The sequence below is a fragment of the Helianthus annuus genome, chromosome 4 (assembly GCF_002127325.2).
Source record: "Helianthus annuus cultivar XRQ/B chromosome 4, HanXRQr2.0-SUNRISE, whole genome shotgun sequence".
In the NCBI taxonomy this organism is placed as follows: Eukaryota; Viridiplantae; Streptophyta; class Magnoliopsida; order Asterales; family Asteraceae; genus Helianthus; species Helianthus annuus.
Genome location: NC_035436.2, coordinates 64,656,370 through 64,677,215, shown reverse-complemented (window position 1 = coordinate 64,677,215; position 20,846 = coordinate 64,656,370). Strand labels below are relative to the sequence as shown.

General features: G+C 36.2%; 1 protein-coding gene across 6 annotated transcripts; it reads left to right on the top strand.

Moving 5' to 3' along the window:
* Window positions 1-9,535: 9,535 nt before the first annotated feature.
* LOC110895137 (BUD13 homolog) lies at window positions 9,536-20,623 on the top strand. Of its 6 annotated transcripts, none has more exons than XM_035988987.1 (10): window positions 9,536-10,609; window positions 17,277-17,503; window positions 17,605-17,938; window positions 17,972-18,316; window positions 18,427-18,494; window positions 18,588-18,646; window positions 19,389-19,492; window positions 19,603-19,675; window positions 19,892-20,072; window positions 20,210-20,623. In XM_035988987.1, exons 2-10 carry the CDS (start codon window positions 17,293-17,295, stop codon window positions 20,293-20,295), a joined length of 1,461 nt encoding a protein of 486 aa, XP_035844880.1. In that variant the 5' UTR covers window positions 9,536-10,609; window positions 17,277-17,292; the 3' UTR covers window positions 20,296-20,623. The 6 variants fall into 6 exon arrangements, with proteins under 6 accessions (XP_035844880.1, XP_021998108.1, XP_035844878.1 ...); XM_035988985.1 differs by having other exon boundaries at window positions 9,541-9,969; window positions 10,361-10,609; window positions 17,605-18,316; XM_022142417.2 differs by adding an exon at window positions 13,564-13,685 and having other exon boundaries at window positions 9,541-10,609; window positions 17,605-18,316.
* Window positions 20,624-20,846: the final 223 nt, after the last annotated feature.

Below are 20,846 nucleotides of genomic sequence, written 5' to 3'. Positions count from 1 at the left end.
TGTATTGGAAGATACCCAGAAGAATAACGAGCCTCGGGATCGAAAACATAATTTAAAAATTTAACAGAAGATTGACCATGGCCCCGTGCTGAACTGGCACGGCCCCGTAGGCAGCTCTGTATCTGTGAGTTTTTAAAAGTTTTTAGAAAAGTTTCCTGCACGGGGGTGTGTCCCAACAACACGGCCCCGTGTTAACCTTTTGTAAACAGAAAAAATTTTAAAAACGAGCGCGCAGTTTTGAAAAAATGTTAGAATTTGATTAGGCCGCCGATTTTAAGCTTCCTTAAAATCCTTGTGTCCCCGGCAACGGTGCCAAGAACTTGACGTGTGTCGGTGTGAGTATATTTTTAGTTATATTTTTAGCTCTTTTTTTAACTCGCCGATTTCAAGTTTTAAATTTATAAAACACCATATTTTACTATCACTCTACACACGTTTGGGCAAGTGCACCCATCGCGGACGTAGTATAGTGACGGTAAGATACCGAGGTCGTCTAAGGACACAAGAGCTTTTAATACCCGCTTATCGTCAACGTCTAATCGAACCAAACTTTGAGAAAAGATTTTTAAACTAACAAAAAGATAAAAATAGAAAATAAAATAAAATAAAAATACATAGACAAGAAAGAATCACTTGGATCCGACTTATCTTTCATGTACCTTTTTGATGATTTCCGTACTTTGGGCATTTTAAGAGATTATCTTAGTTATAGTAGTAGGCCCCTATTGTGAAAGCTACGTTACCCTCAACCTAGTGGTTTGAGTCAGCAAGAATACAATCCCACTAGGCCGGATTATTGAAAGATAATTAAGTAAGTTATTAATGCAAAATGTGGTGGGCCCCCTTCCAGGCAACGATCACCCTCAACCCATTGGCCTGAGTCAGCAGGGATACAATCCTCGCGGGGTTGGTTTAAAGTTTTAATAATAGTTTATAAATAAGGGATTTAAGCGGTTTCTGATTCTCAGTCGGGCCAGTCATTCCAGGCCAATCCATGAAGTAATACTAAGCTTGAACCAGGTTCTCGCAGGATCTATACACTGAACGAGACATAGAATTACCCAATCACCCTTCTAACCCTCTTCCAAGTAGTTAACGTGCTTTATATAGACCGTAAAGACACGGATATGTGAATAAACGACATATGTAGAATGGTTAAGTAAATTCACCTTCAATATAAAAAACTAATTATTAAAGTAATTAATACATGCCCAATTAAAAAGTTGCCAAAGATTGGAAATCATAAAAGAAAATACATAAAAGATATGTCTTCACCAAGTGATGCAAGAGTTTAGCCATGCATGGCCTTTGTTTGACAAAGACTCTTACTATCAATCTTGGATCCCGAGACTACACACACACTCTAAAAGATGGAAAATGGATAATGGGGGTGGATGATGGTGTTGTAGTGTTGGTGGAGTGGTGGCAAGTGAGATAGAAGTGGTTTGCCAAGGGATGGGTTGGAGTGAAACCAAGCACCCCTATTTATAGCTGTAAACAGAACGTCCACCACGGCCCGTGCCCGCCTGGTACGGCCCCGTGGCCATCAGTCTCTCTCTTCTACATTAACTGCAGTGTCAGACTTGTACTAACACGGTCGCGTATGTCAATGGCATGGCCCGTGGCCAATGTACTTGTTGTACTTCTTCAGATTCTAGAAATCCTAGAGTTAACCACGCCCTGTGTTGCTTTAGCACGACCTCATGTTGAGCTTGGAATTTGTCTTTTGTCATTGTCTCTTTCTGCTGCAGTGAATTCCCACCGGGCACGACCCGTGCTAGGTGAGCACGGCCCCATGCCAGAGCTTTTATTTTTGTAATTTCTTGAGTTTGGATGTGGATGGAGGCTCGACAAGTTGCGTCAATCCTTCTTCATTGCATTTTATGTTGGTTTTTACTTTCTTTTTGCTTCTTTTGTTCTTTTAAGGTCTTTTAACCCTGTTTATTAAAAAGGAACAAAGAAACGAGCTTTTTCCAACATTAGTGCTGAGAAATGGTTGATTTTATGCCGTATTTGATGCAATTTATATGTTGTATTTTAAGCACATCAATACGAATATCAACAACTACCACACTTATATCAAGCACGCACCATTTTGGCCTTTTATGGATAGTAGTGCCAACACCGTTACATTGAACGTGATTAGTGATAGCCAAATCACTAAGTTCAAAATTTGTTCAAGAAGCGGTCTATAAAAATCATTAAAATCAATGAAATATTTTAAAAAAGCTATCTGAAATTGATATTGAAACTACGTGGTTAAACGAAGAAAATTGCTTTAGAATTCCAAATCAAAGCCAAAGTTCTCTCGGAGGTCAATTCTCTCTCACTTGAAACTAGGAAAGATGTTGTACGAAAGGCAAATTCACACTAAGATTTGTCCAAGATTGATAGAAAGGCAAATTCACACTAAGATTTATAGAGCCATTTGAGATCACGGACAAAATCAAACATGTCGCTTGCCAATTCAAACCTTGTCAATGACTCAACATAGTCCACGACTCGTCTCACATGTCAAAATCAAAGGAATGCCTTATATACGAGTCAACTCATATACCTCTTGATGAAGTTCGTATTTAAAGCAAACTTCTTTGTTAAGAAAACTTCTAAGACCACAAGAGATTAGTCTAGAAAAACTACTGAGATCAGAAATCACTAGTCAAGAAAACTCAGGCATAGTCCCCTTATATAGTTATAGTCCGGTGGAACTCAAAGCTTGATCCAAAATTCACGTTGAAACTTGAGGATTAGTTCAAGCTTGAATATCCACCACCATCTAAGGATGAACCTATAAAGGACTTTACGAGTTGAAATTCAGGACGTAGATCTTTAAACTAGGAGTGACTATAATATCCACTAATTTTCAGATTCATTATGATCATTTAGATACGGTATAGACCTAGTTTTAGAAAATAATTATGTATATTAATACCATTTGTTGGACCTACAAAAAGAACAAATGATATTCAAAAGGCAAAACATGACCAAAGGATCAAGAAATAAACAGTAGATGAAGAATTATCCTCCCAAAGATAGTGAATCTTGAACACCTAGATCAAAACATCTGTTGAAGACATGCTATCCACTGTTTGAAGCCTTGAAACCGTTGTTGATGAAGAAACAAAGTCTGCTCATAACCAAAGCTCTGTTGAAGCAAAGGTCTGCTCATGAAGACCAAGCATCTGTTGTGGCCAAATAGATGTTTGGAACAAAGCAACAGAGGTTGAAGAACATATGTTTCCTAATGTAACAATATTAGCTAATTAACAGTGTTTAACTTAGTTAAAAAGGTTTTATTCCCACAGATGTGATGTTTGCAACATTTGAAGAATCTTTTCTGTTAGGAATGTTAGATGTTACTATCTGGGTGATGTCAACCAATCATAAACAGACCTTTAGATCTCAACTGTTAGAGATCTATTTCATCACTTTACACACATTCTCTTTTGTATGAATGGATTTGTGAGTGATCGGGCTAAGGGGGAGATTGTAGAATCATTACATTGTAATTTGTTATCATTTGATTCAATGGAACAATTGTTAATAATATCTTCCTGCTTGTGAGTTTATTATTTGAATTGCAATCATAATTGCTTGTTTTAACTGGATTTAATTCACAAGTATCAAACTCAGATCCTAACAATTAGTATCAGAGCATAGTCACATTAAACTTGATTTGACAACCAGTTTAACATTCAAAGATTAACTCACAAAGATCCAATCTGTTCGTAGCTCATAGTTGCAAAGTGTTAAATTCAAAAAGTATTTATCACATACCTTGTTATTCTTCAAAAGAACATAAGAGAATGGCACATAACAATCATGACTCCCATATCTCCGGTTACAATAGTAAACCACCGATGCTTGATGGCTTAGATTATAACATCTGGCAACGTCGGATGATGCACATACTTGCTCAACAAAACATAGGATATTAGAAGTCTGTAATATTCGGACCTCATGTTCCAATGTTACCAAGTACCAAAAATCCTAATGTTCAGGAGCCAAAGAAACCAGTCGATTACTCTATGCTAGATTATCAAAAATTTGAGATAGATGCCAAAACACTTAGCATTGTTGCAAAGGTTCTACCAGATGATATCTACGCCGAGCTATTACATTGTAATAGTGCAAAAGAGCTATGAGATGAGCTAAAAGAAAAATTCAGTAAAACCAAGAAAATTGTTAAAAACAACCAAAATACTATCAACAAACAAAATGTTGAGAGTGCATCTAACACAACACAAACAACAGACTGTGAAAAAGGTTGATGCAAAAGTTATAAAAAACAATAATCCTTGGAACTCAACTGACGATGAGAGTGATTGTGATTGTGCATTAATGGCCACAAAAAACGGAGCCTCTACGTGCCTAGATAGCCTGTGGTATGTAGATAGTAGATCAAACTAATATCTAAATGGAAAAGAAATTTAATAGATTTACAAACTAAACGAACTTGGAATCGAATACATAAACTCTAAATTGACTTATTGTTTTTCAATGATGGTTGTGGACTAGAGTGGAGCTATGAAAACGACTTTGTGAACTAGCTTCAAGTGCTATAGAGGGTTGATTTAGCGATGAAGTAGGGTTGTTCAATCATTCATCATTTATTCACTAAAGTGGAACTTTGGAAGCGGGAATGTGAATTCTATTTTTTGGAAAGTGGAAACAACAAGCGATAAAGATTAGAGGTTTAGAGCCAACTAACTAGATGAACTATTTATAACTAACTAGATGAAGTATTTATAATTGTTGACATTTAGTAAGTTTAGGGTAACTATAAATGAGTTAGATGAGGAATTTCCTTTAGGGAGGGGTCTAAGGCAAGGCAATCCGTTATCCCCATTTTTTTCATTTTTGCTTAGAAAAATTTAGAAGTTTTCATGCACAGAGCTGTTGAAGGAGGTCTGTTTTCGGGCATCATTTTTTCAAATGGGGGACCCACTATTTCACATCTATGTTACGCTGATGATGTGGTGTTCATGAGTGAGTGGTCTGGATCGAATTTAAAAAATTTGAATTGTATCCTTAGACTTCTTTACATGGCTACGAGACTAAAGTGAATATGAAAAAGAGTTGTCTCTATGGGGTCGGGACAAGTGATGAAAGATTTGAGAATACGACTGCAAAAATCAGGTGTAATGTTAGTTCTTTCCCGCTAATTTTCTTGGACTTCCAATTAGCACCAACATGAAGCGCATAGCTCATTGGCAAGTGATTGTGGAAAGGTTTAATTCCAAACTCTCTTCTTGGAAAGCTCGAAATTTGTCTATGGCTGGGCGAATTACCCTATCTAAGGCGATTCTAGGTAGTCTTCCAATTTTCTATATGTCTCCTTTTAAAATCCCAAAGAAGGTGTTGGATATTCTGGAAGGAATAAGAAGGAAATTCATTTGGGGTACTAAGGGGGAGAGACAAAAAATTAAAATGGTGTGTTGGAAATGCATTACTAAACCGAAAGATGTCGAGGGACTTAGGTTAGGGGATTTGAAGAGTCTTAATTGGGCGTTAATTTTTAAATGGTTTTGGAGGTTCAAGCGTAATCAAGATGCTTTATGGGTCGATATAGTACCTTATGTTCATCGAATGGTCGCAGGCTCAGAGTTGGTTCCAACTAACGGTCAAGTTAGAGGCATTTGGAAAGACATAATATGCATTAATAAGGAGTTTGTTTCAATGTGGTTGGATCTAAAAATGTTTTTTATTTTAAAAAAACAAGTGGTTTCGGGAAGGAAACAAAGATGGAGAATTTTCGATGGCTAATCTTAGGAGGCAAATTATTAAGAAAGGAAATAAGGATTCGATTGGTGTGGCCTTGAGGTGGAATAAGTGGATCCTCCAAAGGTTAACTTGTTTTGTTGGAAAGCTTTGATGGGTAAAATTCAGTCTAAAACGGGTTTGATTCATAAGGGAGTTCAGATTCAAGATCCTTTATGCAGCAGCTGTGGTTTGGAAGAGGGAGATCCAAATCATATCTTATTTTCTTGTCTTGGGCTAAGGCAATATGGTGGAACGTTTGGGCTTGGTTGAAACTTCCTAGCCCAGATCCGTAATCTTTAGGGGTTGATGCCACAACAAGATTAGAACCTTAAATGGCTCTAATGATTGGAAACAATTGATTGAAGCAGTGTTATTTTCTACCATATTGGAAGTGTAGAAATGGGTAGATTTTTAAAGGCAAATGGGAGTCGGTTCCTAAGATGGTTGAAGAAATTAAAGAGGAGTTATTTCTATGGAAAATAATAAATCTAAGCTTGGAGAGATTAATTGAGTTAGGTGGTGTGATTTTAACGTAATGGATGTAATAACTTAATGTTTTTCGTTTTTGTTTCATTGTTTGTTATGGACTTCCAACGCCTAGTTGGCCCCGTTTTATAGTAATAACATTTTGTTATTAGATAAAAAAAAATTCGAACTTAAATATATTTTTTTGAACGGCAATTTTCTTGTGTTTTGGCCACCGCACTCCCCAAATTGGAGAGCATCGTTGCCCACTTGACAGTAGTTATGCCACCACAAGAGCATGACTCTCTGGCGTAACACACGGTGGGACGAAAATACGAGTGGGTTCAGGACTCGAACTGACAACCTCGTATAAGACCTAACTCAAATCCTTTATTGCCTTAATCCATCAAAAAGTGACACAACAAGTGAAGATCGAACACGAGTCTTCACTAGAAAAAACTAAGCCTCTTACCACTAGACCACAAGAGGATGAACTTAAACACTTAGAATCTCTTATTTGTATACTATTAATTTGAAACATTTGTATGCATGTTTGGTTGTAAGTTGAGCTTAAATAGTTGTACCTTAATCAAATATTTGTTGTAAGTTGTGTTTAAGTATTTAAGTGTTTGATTGTAAGTTGAGCTTAAATAATTGTACCTTAATCAATATTTGTTGTAAGTTGTGCTTAAGTGCTTGGTTGTAAGTTGTGCTTAAGTGGTTGTACCTTAATCAAATATTGGTTGTAAGTTGTGCTTAAGTGGTTGTACCTTAATCAAATATTGGTTGTAAGTTATGCTTAAGTGGTTGTATTTTAATCAAATATTGGTTGTAAGTTGTGCTTAAGTGGTTGTACCTTAATCAAATAATAGTTTCATTACCTTACAAAATTCAATCTGTTTTGTATGCATGTATGGTTGTAAATTGTGCTTAAGTGGTTGTACCCTAATCAAATAATGGTTTCATTATCTTACCACATTCAATCGGTTTGATCCATTCAAAGTTGTGTTGTTTTATTTGTAAATTATTATTATTTATAATAATTTAAATAATTTAGCCAAAATCTTGTATAAATATAATTTGCAACATATTGATGCAATAGTTGTTGTAATGTATGCATTATGGTTTGTATAGTGGTAATGATATATATTATATATAGATTACGATGAACCTGTCAAACTGGGAAAAATAGACGTGGGTTCATTGTAACACGCGAGTCCTAGATCAACTTAGTTATTTTATTCTATGTTTTACGTTTTGGTTTAATTTCTTCGCATTAACAACGCAACTTCAGTGTCGGTGGTCGCTGACAGTAGTGTGGCAGTAGTGCTCGCCCCCCGCCACAACGCAGGGGTGCTTAATACTAGTTATATTTTGTTTTGTATAATGAAAGTAAAGTAAAATATAGGGTAAATTACTTTTTGAGTCCTTGTGTTTTATGGGTTTTAACTAGTTGAGTCCAAAAGCAAAAAGTTTAACGACCTGAGTCCCTATAAGCATTTTCTTTAACCATTTGAGTCCAATTTTCTAACTCCATCCATCAAGTCTGTTAACTATGAGGGTAATATTGTCATTTACACACAAAGTACAAGTGCTATATGCACATGACTACAAGAAACAAGTCTTTAATGCATTAACTTTTAATATATAATATATATAAAATTAAATTACACCTCACCATCACTAAATTACACCTCACCATCACCCCCATCTCTCTTGTTCATACCTGTTCTCCATCTCATCTCACATAGAGAGTGCAGTACCATCAATCACCCTTTCAATGGCAAGAAAAATTCCAAAAAATTCTTCTTTTAACACCCACTATTCTTAATCATGCATTTTCACAAAATCTTCTTCATATTTCTTTAACCATCGATCACCCTTTAAATGGCAGAAAAACTCCATATTTCTTTAACAATCTTCTCCGGTGATGATGGTGATTTCATGGGTCACTCTCCTCCTCCAAGCCCAATTCTTTCAATAGCAGATCCAAACCATCTAGGTGAGTTGAGAATTTGGTTTGAAATTGGGTGGTGGCGTTTGAGATTTACTCCAGATCTACCGGCGGTTGCACAAAACGATCGGTTTTTCGTCAACGAACTCCGGCGCTAAAGGTGGATATCGGTTACAAGTCCAGATCTCACCCCCTCCACCACCGCCGCCGCCACTCCTCCACCGCCACCGCCACCGCCGCTGCCCCACTGCTACCACCACCGTCTCACCACCACCTCCAAATTAACACAAAAAGTTCAACCATCCAAAACCTAATTACAGAGTTGTTGAAAACACAATTAACAAATCACATATCTGTTGGAGATCGTGGGGTTTGGATGCTGAATTTGTTCTTTGAAGAAGGTAATTTGTTCTTTGATCTGTGCCCTATATCTAGTGAATAACGAGAGTGATAGAGACATATGAGATTTTAGTAGTGAGTATAAGAAACAGAGATGAAATGTTATTTGGGGGAAATGAAATGTGTTTTGTTAATTTTTATCTTTTTTTGGGGTGGTGGGTGTTGTGGTGGTGACAGTGTAGTGGTGGTGGTGACAGGGGGGGTGCAGTGGTGACGGTAGTGTTGAATTGTTGATGGTGGAGGTATGGTGGTGAGATAGAGGTGGTTTAAGTTTTGAGAGAGAGAGAGAGAGAGAGATGCATCTGGTAAAGAAGATAAATGGGAGGGAAAGAGAAAACTAATAATAAATTAGTTTTTTTTATTTATTTTTTAATTATAGGGGTAATTTGGTTACTTAACAAATTTTAACAAGATAATTCTAACAGTGTTAGAAAATTGGACTTAAATGGTTAAAGAAAATGCTTATAGGGATTCAGGTCGTTAAACTTTTTGCTTTTGAATTCAACTAGTTAAAACCTTTAAAACATAGAGACTCAAAAAGTAATTTACCCTAAAATATATAATTTCATTCGATGAATTCTTATTCTTATTTGAATACCCTTCAACCTTTTCTTAACCACAATAAAAATCATATATCATGTAATATTCATAACACCCTAAATAAAAAAAGGGTAAATTACTTTTTGAGTCCCTGTGTTTTAGGGGTTTTAACCACTTGAGTCCGAGATCAAAAAGTTTAACGCCCTGAGTCCCTATAGCCACTTTTCTTAACCATTTGAGTCCAATTTTCTAACACCATCCATAAAGTCTGTTAACTACAAGGGCATTTTAGTCATTTACACATAAGATACAACTATTTAATGCACAAAATACAAAGAACAAGTCTTTAATGTATGATTTTAATTTTAATATTATATAAAAAATTAAATTATATATAAGAACCTCCTTTGCCCATTATCTGCATACACACTGTCTCTTTCTTCTCTCTCTCACTCCTAGATACCACCGTTACCACCACCGCACCGGACCATCATCACCCTCCCCACCATCATCCCCACCGTTGCAACAAGATCAACCGGAGGTACACCGCTGCACCCGCACCATCCGCACCATCATCACCAACCACCACACCACTATAAACCGCCGCCGCTACACCACTACCACCACCGACCGGTGCTTCTGCGTCGCCTGATCAGGAAAGGAGTAATTAATCTGTAACTTGTGTGTTGTAGCAAGATCAGTCATGTAATCATACAATCTGTGGAAATTAAGGAGCTGATTAAACATGGTCTCCGTGATTGGATTATGCTTCTTCGTCTTCTTCCCCTCTTGCTGTCGATTGTATACATAGAGGACCAGAACAACAGGAGATGTTGCTGTGATTACTGGTATGTAGGCTGTGTTTGAGAGAAAATCCATGGGGGTATGGTTTCGTTTACATCTTCTGCTAATCCACCTGGTTAATTGACAACGGATTTGATTATAATGTGCAGTTATCGATACAAATTGTGGTGAAATTTGTATGATACTGATTGTATGTAAGTGAATTTGTATGAACGAAATTTGGGGGTTAGGGTTAGTCTGATATGATAGAGAGAGGAAGATAAGGAAGAGAAAAATATTAGGTAGGGGTAATTTGGTCATTTAACAAATTTTAACAAAATAATTCTAACAAAATTAGAAAATTGAACTTAAATGGTTAAGAAAAGTGGCTATAGGGACTCAGAGCGTTAAACTTTTTGATTTTGGACTCAAGTGGTTAAAACCCCTAAAACACAGGGACTCAAGTGGTTAAAACCCCTAAAACACAGGGACTCAAAAAGTAATTATAAAAGCTTAAAACGTACTTGTCACCATTCCATATCGCCCATCGGATCACCGCCGCACTCCACCACCGCTGCCCCTCCGTTGCCGCCACCGTCTCCTCCGCCACCCTCCGCCTGCTACTCCTTCTCACGACACCCTCCAACCGCCGCTCTCTCCGCCAATCGTCGCCTCCCTCCGTCGACCGGCCGCTCTCTTCAACAGGTAAACTCGCACAAACCCTAATTTTTTTCGCACTTCATCCGACTACATACATACGACTGGTCTAAATCTCTATGCCCTAGAACGATTGTGCTATCATACGATCTTTATTCTGCTCAGAAATATATCCAGTCGGACGACGTCGTTTTGATTATTAGCTTTATGGCTCTAGCAATCTAGTTTTTCTGTAAGTTTCACCACATGATTTTAACTTGCTTGATTAGTGTGGCTGTTTATTGCTACATTGAGATAAGTTTTATAAATAAGGTTTGATACTGTTATTGTTTTTATTAAGTTTATTTAAGTGGTTACTGGTTAGTTGGATTGTTTGATTATTCTTAAATAAGTGGCTTTACATATGGTTGATTAGTTTCTAGCTGACTAACATTGTCCTGTGTTTTAAATTCCTAATTTATAATCCTAGTTGGGTTGTTTGATTATCTTAAATAAGTGGCCTTAGTTCTAGTTTCTAGGTGACTAACATTGAGTAGTGTTTAGGGTTTTAATCTACATAACATGAGTTTTCGGGTTGCAATCGCATATGCTGTTGTAGCTCTGGCTTGGTTTTAAAAAGCGCGCCCTAGGCGCAGGGCCTGGGGCTTTTTTGCTTCTCGCCTTGCGTAATTACAGGAAGCGACCAAAAGGCGCATTTTTTGATGTTTTTTTGTGGGCTTTTTGGCCTGAGGCGCGCGCCTCATGTAACTTAGGCGTTTTACTGCATAAAAATGTTGTACCTTGGGATTTTTGACTTGTACATGTAATTAAAATGGTATAAAAGCCTTACTTATAGCTATATTTTGGTTAAAGGAAGCTAAAAACCTATGGGATATATAAAAAAAATTAGATAAACATCTTGCGCCTCGGGTACGAAAAGCTCACCGCTTTTGCGCTTTGCGCTTCGCGCCTCAATTTTAGACCTCGTCGCTTTTGTGCGCCTCTCGCTTTTTAAAACCAAGAGCTCTGGTAATTTGATTATTTGAATCATAGTTATTAAAGGCGTTAGGCGCACTCAAGGCGCATAGGCCTCGCCTGGGGCCTAGGCGCAAGGCGCAAAAAAGGCGCGGGCCTGAGAAAAAAAGCGTACCACAAAAAAAAACTTAAATTATTTTTATATAATAGAAAATTAATACTATTCTTCAAATAAAGTAAATTAAAGCTATTATATAACATTTAATATCGTCTATTTAGTACCAAAAGTTATAAAATGTTAGTTTATTAGTGTAGAAAAGTAGTTTTGTTAGATAAAAGTAGAAATTTAACTAGAATCTTGCCAGAATTTAGAGAATTTGGCCGAAAACTCTCAAGAATCTAGGAATTTCGCCAGAATTTGCGCATGAACCATCACCTGGAGAATTAAAGCGCAATTACCTTGACTTAAGGCGCAATTGCCTCGCCTAGCTAGGAAATTGGGCCTAGGCGCAAGAGGCGATGGCTTTTAACAACTATGATTTGAATATGATAGGTATGTTATAGGCCTGGCAAAACAAGCCCACATATTCCATTTTGGGTTTATATGGGCATTTTAAATTTCAAGTTGGATTGTTTTGGGTCAACAAAATTAGTCGTTGGGTTCTGAATCCCTGAACTAAAATAGGGAGCGGGTCAGGATGGGCAGGGAGGGAATAAATACCAAGCGGGTCAGGATGGGTAGGGAATAAACCTAACGCTTCATTCGCTTCAGTCTTCTCCAGTTCGTCTATCTCCAATGGATTCAAAGTATAAATCTTTGATTGCACTGATAACTATTCGTCGGTTTTAGTAGAAATTGACGGTGTGTATCTATTGTTTTATCGAAATTATGTCAATTTTAAACATAGTTTATGAATTTTCGATTACATTTGTGAAAAAGTTATGCTTTTGTAACTTGTGTATGCGAATTACGGGGTTTTGTTTGAGAATAGGTATTTGATCATGCTAATTTTCTTTTGATTGCGTTGTTGGTGCGACTTTGGAACGTCGTTTTGATTTGATTTCTGGTAATCTAACCGATTTCAACTCATATACTTTTTGCATATTGTTTATCAAGGTTGTTAGTTGTTTTACTTTGCAATACGGCTCTTTGATTCGAAAAATTAGGGTTTTTGGTTATTTATTAGGCTATATTTTGCTGTAATAATGTAATAATATACAGATTTTATATTTTAATTTTTTTAAACATCTTTCCTTTTTCTTATATGAATTATATATACAAATTAGATTTTTTTTTTTTTTTTTACATTTGTAAACAAAATATTAATGTAATAATTGTTATTACTTATTATTAAACTAACCCTAAACAAGTATAGAACATGTCTAAAACCTCTAAAAATAATATATTTATACTATGCGTCTCGCTTAAAAAAGCCCTTGCTTTTTAAGCACCTTGCGCCTAGGCTCCGGGCGAGGCCTATGTGCCTTAAGTGCGCCTTGCGCCTTTGACAACATAGGGTGGTATTTGATATCTCTGTTAAGTGTAACTTTGTATTTATTATTATTTTATTACTTTTATTTATTTTTTTTTAATTTTTGATATATTCTTATTTTTCTGAAGTTTTTAATGTTTTTAATTTTTTCCTAAATTTTTAATTTTCTATATTTTTTAAAAAATTATATATTTTTTTCTAAATTTTACATTCTTTTTATTTATATTTTTTTGTTTTTTATTTCATCCTAATCCAAACTCATCCTGACCCAAACTTATCTTGACCTTTTTTTAATATACCCATCCTGACCCAAACCCTTCCTGTCCCGAACACATCTTGACACATCACCCAAATCCACCCAACTTGCTCACTTTGCCACCCTTAGTATTAGGCCTGGCAATCTTTACCCAAACCCTTGGGTTTGGGTCATTTTGGACTTTAAATATAAGCTCTTGGGTAATTTTGGGTTAGGTATTATTTTGAAGGAGGTCTAGATGGGTAAATTAAAAAAATGCTTATCTAATCTAACGGGTCAAGATGGGCCATAAAAAACAGGAGGATGGGTCAAGATGGGTTAATGCCCTAACCAACTACAACCCAACTCCCCACTAAGTCAGATTGGGCTTAACTAAAAAGAGGAACAGGATGAGAGTCAGGATGTTCGATACGCTGGACAGGTAATTCATTTTCTTCGTTCTCAGTCAGATTGGGTCTGCATTTGTCAATTAGGGTTTATGAAAAGGTATTTTGACTATTTTATTCGTCATCTTTTCGTTCTTCTTGCTGATTAGGTTTCTGATTAGAGCTTTTAAGTTTATTCTTCTTGTTCGATTCTCATTAGTAGTGTGATGATATGATAATTTCATTTTGAATCATGTTTATTGGTTGTGAATTTGGGGATTATCGACATGATTTAGTTTATATTTTTTTTTGTCTAATTCAGTCATGCACGCCACATGTTTGATAATATGTCTATATGTGAGATGTTAGTTTTCTTGAATCAATAGTTGAACTCCAGGTTTGTAGTTTATTGCCATTTGTAGTTTGGTCATTTGGGCTGATGTATGAAGCATGTTGGTTGATCATTGCTGTAAACTTTTGAGGCATGCATTTTAAATAAAAAAAATCATGTTTGCTTAGTGTTGGCACAATCATGTTTCATTTTAATTATCTGCATTGTCTTAATTATATTTACAAGTTTCTGATACATGCATTTCCTTGAGTCCCATGCCCATGTTGTCATGCACTCCAAACATCTCTAAATAAACGTGGGTTACTAGATTTGTTCCTTTCTTATTATTAGTAAATAAATTCTTAAGTAGTGGCGTGGGTTAGTGTTTTACATGTTTCTGTCGGTTATTCTTTTGTTTGTGAGCGTATAAAATAACATTAATCAAACTAGATGGAAGTTTTGTTCATTACTTTGCTTCTAAATATGACTTTGGTTTTAAAGAGAAGTATTTTGACTTTGAAGAAGTCAAAGACATTGAAGGATTTCCATAATTCTTATTCAAAACAATGACACCACTGGTCACACTTCTTGGCCTTTTACATAAGTCTTATACCTTTTAGAATATCCTTCTTTACAGTAGATGTCATTCCCTTAATAACCATCTTGCATATCACATTTATGAAATGGTGGTGCTTCTGTATCATCAAACAAACACCTTACTCTTAGTTTTAGATCACCTTTTTAAAGTACTGCAAGATGCATAGTTATCGATAGCGGCCATAGCGACCGCTATCGCGAATAGCGTTGCGAATCGATGGACCTGCGCTATTTGGATCTCGCGGCTGAAAAGCGTGAAAATAGCGACCTCCGGCGATGAATTCCGGCGCCGACGCTGCTTTTTGGCCGGAAACATGTGAGAAGAAGATGCGACCAGGAGAAGAAGAAGCGACCAGGAGAAGAAGATGCAGGAGTAGCGGCGTGTTTAATTCTAGGGTTAGATAACTTCCTAGGGTTAAATAACTTTAGGTATTTTAACATTTAACCCCTCTATCTTTCACCAGTTTATACTTAGCCCCCAAAACTTATAACTTTTACATAAAAAAAGTGTAAAATTAGTTTGTGTATTTAAACATTTAACCCCCTCTATCTTCACTAGTTTACATTTGGTCCTTAAACTTCTGAATTTATGCATAAAAAGTATAAAATTAACATCATATACATATATAAATTATAAATATCTATATTTTTTATTTTTAAAAATTTCTACTACCTTATCGCTATACATGAAATAGCGAGCGCTATTTCATCGCTATCGCTACGTAGCATATAGGTACCTTGTCGCTATTTGTCGCTATTCGCTATCGATAACTATGGCAAGATGTGAAAATAGGTCCATGTAACTCATTTTGACTCACCTGTGCACTTGGAGCAACTTGATATTTAATAGTACTTTTATTAGCACATCCATTTCCACCTCTAGTAGACCCCTTGCGTTACCATCACCCCAACAAAATATATAACAGCAGGTCAGCATTGAAAGAACTAGATTATATTACCAAACGAAGGATCATTGTTCCTTCCTAGAGGTGCAAACGAGCCGAGCCCGACTAACTAGACTCGTGCTCGATCTCGTTTAACTTAAGAAAGCTCAAGCTCGGCTTGATTCGAGCTTTGTTCCTAAAGCACGAGCTCAGCTAGTGGGTAGTTTTTCAAGCTTGTCTTGGCTCGGGCTCAGCCAAACAAATTGTATTACCAAACAAATTGCTATACGGTTTTCTATTTTTTTTTATAGTTTTTTTCATTTCTTCTTGTTTTTTCTATTTTTTTAATTTTTATATAGATTTTTTTAACTTTTTATTTTTTATATTTTTATTTTTTGATTTATATATTTTTAAATTTTTTAGATTTTTTGTTTTTTTATATAATTTTTATATTCTTGTAATATTTTTTTTTTGAATTTTTTATTTTTTCTAGTTTTTTATTATTTATTATTTTTTTGTATTTATATTTATATTTTTTTCGTTTCTTTATTATTTTTTTTCATCTCATTCTAACCCGTACTCATTCTGACCCAAACTTATCCTAACCTTTTTTATTATATACCCATTCTGACCCAAACCCATCTTAACCCATGACCCAAACCCACCCAACTTGCCCACTTTGCCACCCCTATTTAGTATGTTACTCGTATGTTATATTTGTTTCTGTATTCGGCTTTTATTCATGTTTCATTGACCAGGTGGATATATAAAGTACAAACCCTCGAGTTAGTTTTGGTTTACCTGTGTATTTTGTTTGCTATTTCAAGTGTTTGTAAAGTGGGAACTGTTTCTTTTTTTGGCCATAATTTAAGTAGAATTGTAATTCTTAATTCCAAATTTCCACATTTGTAAACTGAAATGGCTAAATTTGTTGTATTTTACTCATGAAACATGAACTTCGGAGTAGTAATGACTAATGCAAACTTGCAGTATGTTTAAAAGGTTCACACAATTGTTGCTGGCATGCAAACTTAGGTGTAGTAATGACTAATTTCATACCGAGACTATATTTTTAAAGTTGTTTTGGTCATAGTTATCAAAGGCGCGAAGCGCACTCTAGCCGCATAGGCACCGATTAGGGCCTAGGCGATAGGCGCAAAAAAGCGTGGGCCCGAGGAAAAAAAAAAGCGCACTTAAATATAAAAATAAAACCTGAATATTGATAACACGAACTGAACAGTCCTGATATTAAGAACTGAATAATCTTGGTGATAATGTGATATACGAACTTAAACTTACAGCCCTATAAAATGCTGCAGAAAAAGTGGAAATTACCAATTAAAAAAAAAAAATAAAAAGCATGAAACAATAAATACGCATGGGATGAAATGTCTGCGCCATAATTACCTAGGAACCATAAGCGTAGTTAATGCGAGTTGCCCAGAAAAAGCGCCTAGGCGCCAAAAGTGCTCGCTTTTGATAACTCTGGTTTTGGTAAATTGATGTGCATGGAATGGCATTCCTAAGGTTGAAGAAGTTGTTATTTGTTACTTTAACTACGTGTTTTTCAGTGTGCTAAAGTCATTTACTTAGATTTTCATTTAGCTTAGGGACTTCAGAGCTGTCGAGCGATTTGATTTTAGACGAGTTTTCACTAATCTTTTCTGCGTGCTGATAATATAGTTTTTGAATGGACTATGGAGTATCTTTGGCCTTCTAAGATAGTGATTTAACGCATTTTCATTAATTATGGCGATTACACTTATGCTTGATTTATAAAAATTGAATATTATCGTGTGCACTTACTAATAAAAATAACGTTTCATCGGATACAGAAGTTAAACAAGGATAATGGTAGCTCCATCATCAGGGTCAAGCTCACTCAAGGAGTATCTAAAAAGATATCAAAGCAATGACGACGAGGAGCAAAAGAAGAAGAAGAAGAAGAAGAAGAAAAACAAGAGCAAAACCAAGCCTACTATGAACGGTCTTGTTGTCGTTGATGAGGATCCCGTTTGGCAAAAGCCAGTTCAGATCGAAGAAGAAGATGACGAGTCACAAGGTATGCAACTTATATATTCGGTCCATATGATTATATTAGTAGTTTAGTATTCAATTTTTTTCTTCAAGAATGTAAACAAAAGCAACCTTTTTGTTATACAGATGAGGAGAAGCCACAAGTTGATGAAGATATTGAAGTCAAACGAATGAAGAGATTAGAACAAATTAAAGCCCGACGCCCTTTTGGTTCCATTTCCGAAGACGGAAGCGGTTGGGTTTCAGTGTCTGATAACGCTAAAAATTCGACTGCAGATGACTCGAATCGTGATATCTCACCACCACGTAAACATAAGGCCCACAGTGACATCACTGACATGTCATCGCCTAGACATGAACGCGTTCCTTCTACATCTGTCGTAGATTCCGACATGTCGCCACCTCGTAAACGTAGGGTTCGTTGCGATACACCTTCCCCAGAACCGAATGCTGATGACATGTCACCACCACGCCGGCGCCACAGGAAATCAAGATCACCACCACCACGTCGCGATGACACCGACATTTCACCTCCTCGTAAGCAAAGGGCTCGTTTTGATACACCGTCTCCTGAACGTAACTCAGATCCCGATCTTTCACCTCCTCGTCGGCGGAGTCAGCATAGGACGGGCCCACGCGCACCTGCAGTCGATCCAGATCTTTCTCCACCAAGAAAAAGAAGAGATGATACTGATAGACACCGACAATCAGTTTCAGCTTCTGATCTTTCTCCACCGAGAAAAACCGTGAAAGAATCTGATCGGCCTAAAACTGGATTAGTTAGCGGTAAAGATATAAAAGAAGAAATTACTAAAGCAAAGAAGGAAGACTGGTTGCGGTAATTATCTATATTCTTTGTTTCGCTCGATGATTATTATACATCTAATCGGTAAAACTGTTTGTAGAAAGTCAAATTTACCCTTTACTGATCAGTTAAATTGCTTGTAGGTTTCAAAAGATGGATCCGTCTATAAGTGGCAGAAACGCTGAAGGCATACGACGTGACAAGAAAACAGGTTTGTTTGAAATTTCTAAACATTTTTTCTTATTTTTCTGTAATCTGAGTATCGTGTAAAGTATAACGTTGTTACACTTTGGAATCTTTACAGGGGCACGCTTGACAAAAGAGCAGATTGAAGCACTTCAAAAGAAAGATGAGAAGCCAAAGGTACTGCACTACTTATTTTAATATTACATAAATTCTCTAAAATTAGAGTAAAATGCCATTTCGTTACTGAGGTCTGACCAGTTTTGCGACTTTCGTTCAAAGGGTTGTTTCTCCGCATCTGGATCCAAAAAGTTTGAAATCTTGCCATTTAATTCGACTCGTTTAACTCCATCCATTTCTCTCTTAGGTCAGAGGTGTTTCGTCTTTTTGTGAACTTAAAGGGCAATTTGGTCTTTTTACATAAAGTGGAAAAGACCGAATTGCCCTTTAAGTTAGCAAAAAAGATGGAAGTACTTCTGACTTAACGAAGAAAAATGGATGGAGTAAACGAGCCGGATGAAATTGGCAAGATTTCAAACCTTTTGAATCCAGATGGAGAAAAACAAACCTTTGGACGAAAGTCAAAAACCTGGCCAAACCTCACGGATGAAATGGCATTTTAATCCTAAAATTGTTAGTCTATGTTTTTTGAAATTTGTTTTGATATTACATTAATTCTCATTTATGAATGGGTTGTTTTGGGTTATGTTTTTATCTCTAACATGTCAAATGGGCAAAATTAAAAGACTTGGATAAAAGGGTCAAACGGGTTAAAAGGTCATTCCAAGTGTATTTCTAATGCGTACAGTCACTAAATGGTTGCATTTAATATTCTTAAAAACACTATAATTTGTGTTAATATCTTCTCATGCAAAAGATTACGTAAATTATCAATTTTTTATTTTTATTTTTTTTATAACAGGAGATAAAGCTGGAATGGGGCAAAGGTCTGGCACAAAAGCGGGAAGCAGAGGCAAGACAAAAGGAATTAGAACTTGAGAAGGCAAAACCATTTGCAAGGACTAGGTATATCCTGCGTTTTAATTTTCAAATTGGTCGCTAATGTAACATATTCAACGTGGACCAAAGATTTTCATTTTTTTAATCTTACATGTGGTTGCATCTTTTGTTTTCAGAGATGATGATGATCTTAACGATATCCAGAAGAATGCAATCAGATGGGGTGATCCGATGGCACATCTAGTGAAGGTATATAAAAAAAGTATTCGGTACTGAATAAATATAGTTTTTGTAATTATATTCAAATTAATCATAAAGTTTTAAAAAAAATAATTGACAGCAAGAGTCTCAACCCAAACAGAAGTTACCATTTTGACCCGATTTTGTTGTTGGCCTTATATTTATGGTATGATTTTATTTACAGATTATTTGATTACTTACGCTCTTATTTTTCATACTTTTCAGAAGAAGCAATCTGAAGTATTTCTTCCAGATATAGGAGATAATGAGAAGATGAAAGAGTCTGGATTTATAGTTCCTCAACAAATTCCTAACCACAGCTGGTTGAAAAGGGGGTTAGACGCTGCACCAAACCGCTATGGTATCAAACCAGGACGCCATTGGGACGGTGTTGATCGTAGTAATGGTAAGTCTTAACGTCATTCAGATGCTCGACATTTGTATTTTTAATTATTTTTTTCATTTGCATTTTTACTTCTCAAGAAACAATGATAGTATTCATTTTAATTAACATATAACATATTTTGTTCTATGGTTATGCAGGATTTGAGAAGCAGATGTTCAATAGACAAAATGAGAAGCAAGCTACAGAAAGAGAAGCATACCTGTGGTCAGTAGCTGATATGTGAAAAGTCAAATTTCCGATGCTCATGAGTTATTGATACTCGTCTTGTACCCGAGTTGCGGTTTTGTCACAACTCACATCTATGACACCTTTACCAAACCTTTGATCGCCCGGTCTGGACCTTTGATCCTTGTTTTTGCTTGCTTTACACTGAGTGGGACTCCAATGTTACTTTGTACCTAGTTTTTGGAAAGAAATGTGTAATTTGATTGTATGCATTTTACTTTAATACATGAATGTAGAAATGTTTGATGGAGTCGCATCAATTCGGGCTCTAGCGCATAACTCACAGTATTCAAAATAAGCTGGAAGTTAAGCTCAATGTTCATCTTGTTTGATGACTTGGTTTGGGTTGTTTTTTTACTTTATTAGGTTTGGTGATATGGCGGCTCTTAATTGATGGGTGTTGTTTGGGTTGGTTTTGATTGGTTGATGTTTATTTTTTTTTAAACGGCACTTTCATGCCCCTCCCACTTTGAGCTTTTTTTTAACCACGTCCCTTTATTGATGTGGCCGCCACGTGGCACCTAATGCCTCCCCTCTTCATGCACTCCT

What these genes read in the sequence shown, in the direction of transcription:
- LOC110895137 (XM_022142416.2), top strand. Translation starts at nt 17,293, where the DNA reads ATGGTAGCTCCATCATCAGGGTCAAGCTCACTCAAGGAGTATCTAAAA. An exon ending in AGAAGATGACGAGTCACAAG is followed by an intron (nt 17,504 to 17,604) that starts GTATGCAACTTA and finishes TTTGTTATACAG; the next exon opens with ATGAGGAGAAGCCACAAGTT. An exon ending in CGGTGTTGATCGTAGTAATG is followed by an intron (nt 20,073 to 20,209) that starts GTAAGTCTTAAC and finishes ATGGTTATGCAG; the next exon opens with GATTTGAGAAGCAGATGTTC.